General features: G+C 37.7%; 2 protein-coding genes across 2 annotated transcripts in view; one reads left to right on the top strand and one right to left on the bottom strand.

Moving 5' to 3' along the window:
• Nucleotides 1–1,477: 1,477 nt before the first annotated feature.
• Nucleotides 1,478–3,286, top strand: LOC140335265 (protein FAM200C-like). Its single transcript, XM_072417811.1, has one exon. It carries the CDS (start codon nt 1,478–1,480, stop codon nt 3,284–3,286), a length of 1,809 nt encoding a protein of 602 aa, XP_072273912.1.
• A 2,976-nt stretch (nt 3,287–6,262) lies between these two features.
• The window catches only part of ADORA2B (adenosine A2b receptor), a 46,661-nt gene continuing 39,977 nt past the window's right edge, over nt 6,263–12,946 (bottom strand). Inside the window, exon 2 of the mRNA XM_072430910.1 lies at nt 6,263–12,714. Coding sequence (XP_072287011.1) covers nt 12,024–12,714 — 691 coding nt within the window. The 3' untranslated portion in view covers nt 6,263–12,023. The remainder of the gene's footprint in view (nt 12,715–12,946) is intronic.

Raw genomic sequence — 12,946 nt, 5'->3', positions numbered from 1 at the left:
TAATTTTTGTTTTACCCGTAACCAAAATCTTTTTAGACTGGCAGAGAGTAAGAAGAGTTAAATGTCTGTCTGTTTTTTATTACTGTCACTGGGTTTGATTTACTAAAGGCTGTTTACTTCGCAAAGTGAATTATCACTGTGGAAGGGATAATTTATTCAGCTTAGTGAATTAAGAGAAGCTCTTCTGACTTCAGCCACCCAATCATGTGTAGGAAAATTTTTGGTAACATTTCCTTGTACGTGATTGTGAATTTTCAATACGTTTACCTAGTAAAGAAAAATATTGACAACCCTCTTCTGAGAACAGCCTAAACTCCTGTAGTAAATCCCAGTGTCCTAATATAAATGATTTTCCCTGTTGGTAAACACTTATACATACTTGGTGTCATTAGAAAAGTAATGGGAAATCACTTAGACTTAGACCATAGACTTTTCTAATACCTTTACAAACCTCACAATAATGTCAACCACCTAAAGGTGGACAGGAAAATCCCTAAAATCCAACATGGCCAGAGGCATTATCAGGACCTATAGCATAAAGGTCTCTGTGTACTCTGTGGAACCTTTAATAAAGGGTATTAACAAGCCTTTACATATAATAAACATCCCCTTTCTAGGATTGACCCTTTAAAAACATACTTGATAGTTTTAGGTTTTAACATTTTTATTATTTGCACACTGTGAGAGAACCCCTTCCTTTGTTTTCCCCTGTTGCTTTGCAGCCTCCCATGGATAATGTCCAATAATAGAAAAGATGCAAAGGAAGCCTGAAAAATTCTCATACAGTAGTTTTAAAAGGCAATGCTTTATCCATTTTTAGAGACTAGTAATAAATCTGACATAAAACTTGAGAATTCCGCCTTCTGCTAAGATGGAGGAGATCTGAGGCTGAAGAGGACTTGCGCCTGCACATCTGATGAGGCCACTTCTCCTGCCAGGTTTTTAAATTTAATATAGATTATGGGAAATACAATAGGCAATGCTCTGTGTGGGTTTTTGTAGGTGCGTCAGGTTCCTCTCACAATAAAAAAACATGCTTTTTGGTGCAGCGAGACATGGGAGACTACTGGTAATGGAGCTCAGCCGAGCAGTCCATATTCTTGGAATGCTGCTCAGGAGGGAGAATCTGAAGACGTGCTGGACACTCAAAGTGATACAAAAAAATAACTTATTACGCATTCTAACATTGTCAAAACCTCAGGGTGAAAAGAGGCTCTAAATCAGTGGTTCTTAACCTGGGTTCGACCGAACCCCAGGGGTTCGGTGAGTCAGTCTCGCGGGTTCGGCGGAGGTCAAATCACACCAAGCGGTTATGATTCGTGATGATACGCCCCGCTTGTCCATAATTGGCTGGAGGTGATCACGCAACATCGCTTGGCCAATCTGTGCTGCAGGGGATTTGATGCGCACAGTAGTCGAATTGTAACTGTGATAGTACGTCGTGTGATCTTAATATTTTAATCCATTCATACTAAGTATGTCGAGCAAAATACGAAAGTGGTCGGACGAATATGTACAATATGGATTCACATGTGTAACGGAACGTGATGGTAGTCAGCGTCCTAATTGCATGATTTGCAATGCCAAGTTGAGCAATTCTAGTCTAGCTCCGGCAAAACTAAGGGAACACTTCCTTAAGATGCATGGAGATGGAAAATACAAGAACACAACGCTCGCTGAATTCAAGGTGAAGAGAGCAAGATTCGATGAAAAGGCTACTCTGCCTGTTCTCGGCTTTGTACCCACCAACAAACCGATCCTCACAGCATCGTACGAAGTTGCTTACCTGATCGCAAAGCAGGGCAAACCACACACCATTGGTGAAACACTCATAAAACCAGCTGTGTTGAAGATGGCGAATATCATGCTGGGAAAAGCGGCTGAAGTTCAGTTATCTCAAATTCCTCTTTCAAATGACATCATCAGCAACAGAATAGAGGACATGAGCAAAGACATCTTGGCTCAAGTAGTTGCAGATCTGATTTCAAGTCCGGCAAAATTCAGCCTTCAACTCGACGAGACCACAGAGGTTTCCAATCTAAGCCAGCTTGCAGTATTCGTGCGCTATGTGAAAGACAACGTGATAAAGGAAGATTTTTTATTTTGCAAGCCTCTTACAACAACAAGTAAGGCAACTGATGTGAAGAAACTTGTGGATGATTTCTTCAAAGACAACAATCTTTCGTGGGATATGGTTTCTGCAGTTTGCTCGGACGGAGCTCCAGCCATGCTCGGAAGAAAATCTGGTTTTGGTGCGCTAGTGAATGCCGATGCACCACACATCATTGTTACACATTGCATTCTGCACAGGCATGCGTTGGCAACAAAAACCTTGCCTCCAAAACTGGCAGAAGTTTTAAAAATTGTTGTGGAATGCGTGAACTATGTGCGAAATAATGCTCTGAAGCACCGCATCTTCAAGGAGCTGTGTAAAGAAATGGGATCTGAATTCGAGGTACTTCTGTACCATTCTAACGTTCGGTGGTTATCCCGGGGACAGGTGCTGAATCGTGTTTTTGTCATGCGTGTGGAATTAGCTCTGTTTTTGCAAGAGCAGCAACATTGTCATGCAGATTGCTTCAAAAATTCTGAGTTCATTCTTATTTTAGCGTACATGGCTGATATCTTTGCAGCTCTCAATCATCTCAATAAGCAGATGCAGGGTGGTGGAGTCAACATCATCGAAGCGGAAGAAAACCTGAAAGCTTTTCAAAAAAAGCTACCATTATGGAAACGACGAACAGAAAACGATAACTTCGCAAACTTTCCCCTGCTAGACAACTGTGTAAGTAAGATCGAAGATGTATCTGGAATCGGAGACATTTCTGTACCCGCGGAACTGAAGCAAACTATTGCCACGCACTTAGATGAGCTTGCAAAGTCTCTCGACGGATACTTCCCTACAAGAGAGTCATATCCAGCATGGGTGAGACAGCCGTTCACGTTTAGTGTTGAGACAACAGATGTCAATGATGAATACCTCGATGAAATCATTGAAATTCAGCAGAGCCAGGTTCAACAGGAACTCTTCAGAACAACAACGCTCTCAACGTTTTGGTGTCAACAATTGGTAACGTACCCTGTTATTGCTAAGAAAGCTTTGGAAATTTTCATACCGTTTGTTACAACATATCTTTGCGAGCAATCCTTTTCGAAGATGCTGGACATAAAAACGAAGAAAAGGAACAGACTTTGTTGCGAAAATGACATGAGAGTGGCACTTGCCAGGGTAAAGCCGCGCATTCCTGAACTGGTCTCTGGGAGGCAACAGCAGAAGTCACACTGATTTGCAGTAAGTTTCATTATTATGTTATTATTATTCGAAATATAGAACTTTTTTGTTTTCAAAATAGATATATTTTTTTCCCTCACTGTATACCTATGTTTTGAATTTGTAAAAATCATATTTTTTTTTTCCAATAAAGAAGGGTTCGGTGAACACGCATATGAAACTGGTGGGGTTCAGTTGTTCCAACAAGGTTAAGAACCACTGCTCTAAATAAATATAGAAAAAAAATCTGGTTTCTATGGGCAGACTAGAATTTCTGAGACAATTCATTCCTCAGGCATACTTAAGATCCACTGTTTATACATTGATCAAACTTTCCCTGGAAGGCTTAAGATGCTTGTCACAGATGACATCCAAGCTTTATCCTTTATATCTGTGTATCTGTGTCAGTATCTGTGTCTAAAGCACAAAACAATGGTGATTTTTCTGCTGAAACAGAATCTGTGAAATGCTGTATGAATTCTTGCAGGCACAACCACATACACTACGGGCAGCCACACTATTAGCATTACAGTGCTAAAAGTAACCGGAGGTATCAGTAAGGAGCCATTATTTCCTAGAGAAGGACATCCAAGACAGACATTTCACACCTTCCAAATAAAAAGCCAGAAAGGGTGAATTGTGTTATGAAACCATCCAACATTTGACCAGTGGCAGTTTGAGCACTTCAAAATATACCTGCTTCTAACAAAACCCCCTATTCTTTCCAGCTTTTCTGTAAAATTGACTGGGAGAGCCTGAGATGGTTTGTGAGCTGAAGTAAGGACAGAAGTATTAGACTCACATCAGATGACTACTATCATTTTCTGATTTGTTCAGGATTTTATGAATATGGCTAATAGTGTGGCTGCCCGTGGTTTGACCTACCTGTACCTAGAACAAACATGCACAAATTCAATATTTTTACACATATTCTGATGAGAGAACAGCAAAAGCAGACTCTATATTTCAGGTTATCTATTACTGCGGAGGTGCTGATTGTGTTTCTGGACCTTAAATGAAGCCTCAAAATCAATCTGGAGTCTTTACTTTATTACAGTCTGTTAGACACAACAGTAAATTGACTGTCACCGAAGTGTAGTGCAAAGTTTTCACCTGGTAATCCTGCCAGTAACAAATTTTCTGTACTTGGGTAACAATGCTTACTGACTTCACTTTATACACGGTGGTATTGAGGAAGGAGAAGTGCTGTCACCATAGGTTGCTCTCCTGACTTGGACAACAAACGCCTCATCTGTATTACATAGGGCTGGGTTTTTATAGCTCACACAAGATAAGACGGAGAGCGGATAACATTGTTAAGGATATTGGGTCAGTATAGAGGAATTTATAAGGACTCTTAAATTCTGGAAAAATCAATAGTTGGCAAATGTTTTCAATCCTGTATTGTCTCCCAGGCAATGTCCATAACATGGACAACAATGTTATTCAGGCTTTCCTTGCACCTTCTCAAGTCCTTTAAAGGCATCAACTGCATCCCATTGTCTCTCGGATTATACCGTTTACAGCATACAAATAGATACTGGCATCCAGTGCATCTTCTCAAGTGCTGGATGACTTTTAAAGGCATCACCCACACTCTATCCCCAGCTTTCCTTTCCTTTCTGGAATTAAAATAGTACTCTACAATGATTCCATCTGACCTGGTATTTACACATAGTTTCTCACCTTTATGAGCTGAGCAAATTTTATGATCTGATGTATTGAAGGTATTTAGTTCATGGCAAATAATTTCACTCACCTACACAATGTGTAAACAAGGTCAATACATTATGCAGACGGAATGCAGCCATACTAGTTATCAATGTATATTTATTTGCAGGCAATTGATTAAACTATGCAAATCCAAATTGCATTTCCTGGAACATAAATAAGGTGTGAATGGAGACACCTATTTGTGTAATGCAAACATTATGATCCAAAAAGTAAGATATAAATACGACTTCAAAAATAGGTTTATCATTACTCTTTCTTCTATTAAATAAGCCCTTTATGTGTGCTGTTCTTGCAAGAACAAATCGGGCTTAGGGCAAGTGACCCTACAGACAGCTATGTTTTCTATGATGTGAATATCTTCAGAAAGTGAAAACTAATGAACAGTTAGACTGATGGGAGTCCCAGTATTATCTACACTTAGAATTACCAAGAGACTTGATTTCTGTAAAACAGAACAATTCTTAAACTGTTTGCTCCATCGTGGAGTCCGGAATTGGGCTAGTTAAAAATTATAAGTAAATGTTAATAATTATATATATATATATATATATAAAATTTATTTATTAAGTGTATGTTGGCAATAACAACAATGCCTCCGCTTTATTAAGACCCCAAGCATTGTTGTCAGCTCTGATTACATTCTCTCCTTCTGGATTACAGAACACTTCACACTTATGTCATAGAAATCTAGGAGAAGAGAGCGGAGCAGGGCTGACAGTACACGTCAGTTCTAATTGGTCATTACACATCATTGCTTTTTGTGTTGCTATTTAAAAAGTCAGTATGTGACTTCAAGGTATACAATTACTGTATGTCTGCATACACTTTAGGAGTGTTCCAGTGAAAACACATAGACCTTCAGGTTCACGTTCAAGTGAATGGAAGTGATTAGGAACCATTTCTTGCACATAGCTGCGGCAGATCACGGCACAGTTCCAGAAAGTGACAAGTTGCTTTGGGGCTACTTTTGGAAGAAGCAGATATGGCAGAATAACTTTCCACTTTAAATGAGGTAGCCATTTTTTTTTGCATTAGTTTGGCCATTATGGAGAACACAGCAAGCTGGGGCACTGAGAACAAACAACATCACCTAAATGTCATTCACCTGTATAAATATTCTCTTGTCTTTGGAGATCTGTTAGCTTTTTTTACTAAACAGTGCCATAACCCATACCAGCCAATCAGAATTCACTTTACCAAACTGAAACATTATAAGATTTTGATTGGCTAATATGGATACTACGCATTGTACTTGAGTTTACTTTGAATGTTTTTATTAATTAAGCCTAAATACATAGGTAGAGGAAAATACACTTTAATAAATAAGGTGACCATGTTTCTAAGCATCCATACATACTATAGCTTTGTACATCATTTAGACAACAGTATATATTTAGTAAAGGTCCTTTTTTCACCTGTCACATATACAATAACATTGTTAGTGCTTATAGTAGTACATAAAAGATAAAAAGCCTAATAGCATTGTGTTGAACTGTCCACAGCGCATTATATGGATTGTTCTGCCTAAAACATCAATTTAAGGCAAGGTGGCTTCTCTTCCTTCAATAAATCTTCTTGATCTGAGGCATCCCATATCAAAAGTTCAATATCAATGCTTCTAGTGTGTGCAAAACAGTAATGACAAGAACATCACAAGGTAAGAAATATTGTCTTGTGCTGAATGTTCCAGAATGTCCAACATTATCACATTAAGGTCAATTTTATTTTCTCAATTTAAAAAAAAAAAAATCCCTAAAGCGACTTTATTTCTAAAATGATTCCTCAATATAAAAAAAAAAAATAATATATTCTCTTTTCTTGCTGCCTGTAGCACCCTTCTGGGACTGTCCATTTCTTGTTCCCCCTGCTATGATCAGTGGTTTAATCCGCCAACTGTAGCGGTGTTGAAACTGGTCGGAGAAACCACAGCACATGGTAGGGGACCATGAAATGCTGGTTTTTGCAGAATCTCCAGCCAGCATTATTTTTTTTACCACTGTAGATTTTTGGTGGCATGGGCAGTAAGAGAGGTGAGTAATCCATGTCTCCCTTGCAGTAATCCTTTTATTTTAACAATTATAGAGCCACAGTCGCTTTAAACATCAAATAGTCCCTACATTGTGCCACTGAAGCTACTGCAGCCTGTACGGACCCCTGACATTGGGTCATTATTTTCTGATAAAGATCACATTACAGGGTTATGTTTGACATCTCTCTGCAGAAACAAGTACACAAAACATACAGTGGATGAAGCATTTTTTCCAATATTTTTTTTCTCATTTACATTTTATGTAAAATAAAGTTATATTTAAAAATCAACTTGACACATATATAGCTTGTATATTTCCACGGAATGTACATAACTAAAACCAACAAATCCTTTACAAATATTGTAAAATTCTGCATTTTTCCATTAAAGTGCAAAACAGTACAGTATTAAAACAAAAAAATAATCACAGTATTCAAATGAAAATACATTATAAAAAAAGTTAGAAGTTTTGAAATGTGGTGTATGGATTAAGACTGCACTGATAGATGTGATTTGATATATGTGCCCTTCAATCAACATCTCAGTGCTTCCAAAAGGTAGCCTTGGAGTGTCATGTAAACAGCACTGTTATAGGATTAAAGGGAACAATACCAAAAAGTAAGGCTTATACTTTTGAAATATGCATAGTAAAATAACTTCTTAGACAATGCCTTGGACTATCAAAAGAACAAAATTTAACTGGAGGCAGCCATATAGTTGACTGCAGACCTCATATGAAGTAGTCAAGTCATTTCTCAAGTTTTGCAGCATCAGGTAGGATAAACAAGGTGGCTTTATCTGAAACTGGCAATATGTTTAAAGCATTGAATTAGATTGGGAACACTGATCTTATTTTACAGGCAATGTTTCCCTTCAAGGGAAAAACTATACATAAAATTCAGGCTGCTCTTTTGTACAAAAAATATTTCTTCATGCTGAAATATTGTTATGTTTTTGGCTAAAAGGCATCCGTAGACCTGGCTTAGCTTTGAATTGTGTTTATAGGTATTGGATGAAAATTACTCACTTAAACCTAATTAAATGATCACATAACTCAGGTGCTTTATGATGTTAATATATATAGATGTGTCCGTTTCCCTGTGCTCAGTTTGAAATGTCAGATATATTAAATTTTAAAAAGGTCTAAATGTCTCATGGCCACCAACTAGTTCCAGGGTGATTTGGATAGGCCCATTTAATCACTCATTGCCTTTACGGTGCACTGCTTTGTTAACCAAAACCAGCCATAGCAAGGCTTAAATTATGAAAGTTGTGCAGGTTTAACTGTAACAATCCTATTTTACAGAACTTACACTTCACCCTGAGTCAATGGTCACCTGATGCCTCACAGTTACGTCCCGGACCTCACACAGTGGGCCTAATTTGTTAAAACCCTCTAGGACTGAAGAAGATGGACTATCATGGGAGAACCTGGGATCAATCTAGTCCAGGGTTGAACATTGAAATTATTAAAAAGCAAATATATATATTTTTAAATCTATTCCAGGTTTGTTGCATCACCCATGTCAGTCTATCTTCTCCAGTCTTGGAGTGCATTGATCTCAAACCCAGTATCCGTGCACATGAGTCTACATTCCTAGTAAGTACAATGCTTTTTACTACAGGTTTTTTGAGCTTTAGCAGTTAGTAGAGACAGTGTGAGCTCAAGGTAGCAACTATCAATCTTCAGATGTCCCTGACACATAACCTAAAGTGATGAGCAATCCATCACATTTTATTCAACTGTTCTCTCAACTTCACTGTGGACTTGACAGTGGAGAATCCACATGTTGGGTTAAACTTTGTGAGTGGAAAATCAAGATGAAAGTGTCTTCATGATTGTAATCAAAAAGGTTTTTGAAAATACTTGATACATGCAGTGACAATGTTTCTTGCACAAGCCCCTGGTTGGAACTGGACCTGTTTGTTGTATCATTTTCTGCGCTACTTAATATGAAGTGTCAGGATGACAAAAGGCCTAAAAATAGTTTTTTTATAATAATGTGTGCAAAATTACAAGACTAATTGTTTAAAATCTTGAATAAGCTTAATCATGACTGTTTCTGATTAACAATCCAAAAGAAAATGTAAGAAACTAAAAATCCTAGGCAGTTGGCCTATATGAAAATCAGTGATGTTTCACAGAGAAAACAATTCATTGACATTAGAAATCCGGCACTGTTACTGGAAATAAGGATTTATTTGTAATAAATATGAGCAAATGGGTTGATTATTGTATGATTGTAGGAACCTGCCAGAATGGAATATTTGACCAGTAAAGTGTCACCTGGAAGTCCTATCTAATGAAACAAGGATATGTATGACCGCCCAAAAGCCTGATCCCGGAATAAAAACAACCAATCATTTCTCAGTGATTTGAGTAAACCTAATTCTGATTTGTTGTAATGTTTAGCTGTACTATTGCGGCTTGGTTTATTATTCTTTTTCATCTTTCAGTATTACCAGCCTGAATTTTATGTATTGTTCCCTTTACCACCATTAACAGTGCAGTTTCATCCATTTTCTTCATATAATGTAACCAGCAATTAGTTCGTTGTCAAAAATGGGTAGCCCTTCACCACAGCAGTGAACCTCAGATTGTCTTTAACACAAGTTTACAAAAGACATGTCCTCAATCACACAATGGTTTTGAACCCCATGATCTGCTCTGTTTTATACATCATTTACAAGGTTTCCTTCTGCAACACAAAAATAGTACAAATATATAAATATAGATCTATTTACAGCAAATTGTAGACTTTGTTTTTTGGAATCTTAGGAATTGTGCTTTTCCCCTCAGACTTTGTCCCAGCATTGCTTTTTTTTTGGTTCCAGTCTATTTAGGCCTTCATGGATGTGAGGGCAGCACACTGTTCCTAGACTCAACCTGCTGAAAGGCAATGCAGGACAAAGCCAGCTAATTCTGTTTCCTGGTCCAGTCGCTGTAAAGAAAGCAGATTATGTGGTTAGGATAAGTTGTTCATCCTTGCATGGGACCATGATCTCTCTGCACTGTACATACACTCAGGAATGATTCTGTAGTGTTTCTCTGAGCAGGCTAATGCTGGTAAACCACAGTTGTCATGTAAAACTATAAAGAACTGCAGTAACGTCAAATCCTTGGCTGAAATATAAAAATGGAAAACCCTAAGTTTTGTAAATATCATTATTGCCTGTTTTGTTCCTTTTTTTGCTTGAAATAGTCTCATAAAATATTTAATGTTTCAAACGGAAAATCTTATTTGGCTAAACGGTTGACATAGATACAACATGTAGAGATGCCAAATAGGCTGGTGAACTCCTAGAGGAAATCAGTTCTGGGAGAAATGAGTGGGCTGACCTCCAAATGCCAGTTGCCTGGTTTTTATATTGTTTATCAGAATAAAATACCATTTGTAAAGTGTTTTTTTTCTTCTATAAGACGAACACAGTAGATCCTGTTTTCTAACCTTTGTTGTGCTCCAACGTACACACGCAACCAATAGCCCAGGGGCATCTAGGGAATACTAATTAACCTACCAGTAATTTTTGGTTTGTGGAAGGACGCAAACAGGAAGAACAAACCAACTCCATGCTTGCCAAGATTCAAACCTTTGACCCCAATGCTTCAGTTCTTTCTGAATCACAAATCGAGAAGACATAGGCAGGTCAGAAAAATAAGAGTAATGTCTTTGTTACTCATATTTGATCCAGGCAGTGGCTCAGGGCAATAAAGACATATGGTCAGCATAACAGCCAGGCACATTTTAGAACAGTCAGCAACTAAAGCTTTAAGGATGTCATTGTTACACTTAACCACTGACCTAGAACATGCAGACAAGTATGGTGTCTAAACAGTTCAATGGCTACAAACTTGTTTTTTGTAATAACACCCCAAATGTGCCTTGGGAATGCTCCACTAAGCTTTACCCTTAAGGAAATCATGTACTACTTTTGCATGCCATGTCCTGTATTTGTCCACCACAGCACACTGCATCACAAATGGCAATGTGAGCATTTATTAAAATGCATTATGTTCTCAATAAAAACAAATGTCCGATGTTTGATTTAGGGCGCCAAAAATCAGATATTCTTTGATAAATGCAGGATATGGGTATTTTTCGGCAGTTACATTTACAATGATGTGTTTAGTATGTTGCACAGACTAGTTTGTAATAAATTGCTAATAAAAGCAGTCTGGAAATAAAACTAGTTTGATATTTTCTGCACATGGCATCAGTTAAAGAAAATAAAAATTACTACTTGGGTTTAATGTATAATAATTGATAAAAGCCCAATGAAGAATAAAGGAACAGAGCAGGCAATAATACTTACTACAAATCCTTCTTTCATATCAAGTGTGTTAAAGGGGTATAGTTGGACTTTACCACTATCCAATGTTCTGAAGGTGACAATGTTCTCCATGTTTCCCCCTGGTTATCTTTACATATATTGTTACTGTATGCATAGGAGACCACTAGAAATCTTCAGCATATAGTCAGACAAGTATGACAGATAGAACTATATGCATAATCTAAAAAAAAATATAATGAATCTAAAGATAGGATCATTACATTCACAAACATATATGACATTGGTTATATGATGTATCCTTAAAAAACTAATGTACGTAGCTATGGAGAATTCATTCCTTCAGTTCTAAACATTTTAATTGCGTTTTTTCTATGAAATGTGAAAATACCACTTTGGGGATTATGTGCAAAGCCCTCTATGTTTTTAAATGTAGTTACTAAATGTATTACATACATTGATGAGTAGGTATCCCATTTTTTTTCAACTAATAAAACTGCTAACAGTGCAGAGAAGACTGGAAATGTCAGTTATACCTTCATAGCAAAAGTAAAAGGTGAACATTTTGTAAGTGCAGCAGCAAAGAGGTCAGTCAGGAAAACCTTCATGGTCTCAGTATTACGTTCACATATTAAGCCCAGGAAACCAAACCACAGAAGATTCCTTCACCCAGTTCAAGGCACCAAGGAGTCTATTAAGTCACATAAAAACATTGCCTGTGCTAACACTGCTGATATGCGTTTGTCTGTGTGTCTGCCCACCAATGCTGCCATTAGGAAACTTAGAGAAGTTGTCTTTCTTGCAGACAAGGTTCTTAGAAATAATCTTACGAAAAGTGTAACGAAAGTCCCTTATTTTGTAAGCATATATGATGGGGTTGACCACAGAGTTAGCATGTGACAAAATGATGGCCACATTCATGACCCATTGTGGCTTTGTGAGGCCAGGGGCAAAGAGTGTGATGCAGTTCAAGATGTGGATGGGCAACCAGCAAAAAGCAAAGAGACCCACAATGATGGCCAAGGACTTGGCTGCATTCACCTCCTTCTGAAGAGTGGTCCTTGAATTGTCAGCACCGATACATTTCAGTTCAATTTGTCTCAGCTGTTTTCGAGCCACCATGAAAATCTTAATGTATATCCCCAGCATGATTAACAATGGAAGTAGAACGCACCCAAAAAAATTGAAGTACACCATGTAAGTCATTGTAACCACTTTTTCAAACAAACAGGAAACCGTTCTATTGCGGCCAGATATGGTTTCATTTGAAACACAGTGTCCTTCCATGCAATTCCAGCCCATCAGTGGAGTTAAGCCAATGCCAAAGGACAGAATCCAGAAGACGGCGATAATGGTTCTTGCTCTTTTTCCAGTGACCAGGCTCTTGTACCTGCAAAGGAAAAAAGTTGTTTAATTATGTTTTGTTATTGTTAAGTTTATGTAAAATGTCTAAAAATCAAATAGAACCAAAACAGCTGAGCCAATGTGGTAACCAATAAAGCCTCTTTAGAACAGAAAGTATCTACATTTCTCATTACACTGAAAATTGCAAAAATAAGGGAGTGTTCCACATTTTAGGATTGTGAGCAGAGCCAAGCAAATCATTCTTTGTGTCCCTAGAT

Source organism: Pyxicephalus adspersus, chromosome 1 (genome assembly GCF_032062135.1).
Source record: "Pyxicephalus adspersus chromosome 1, UCB_Pads_2.0, whole genome shotgun sequence".
NCBI lineage: Eukaryota > Metazoa > Chordata > Amphibia > Anura > Pyxicephalidae > Pyxicephalus > Pyxicephalus adspersus.
The sequence above is the reverse complement of the archived record's forward strand: the minus strand, read 5'-3'. Positions and strand labels throughout refer to the sequence as shown.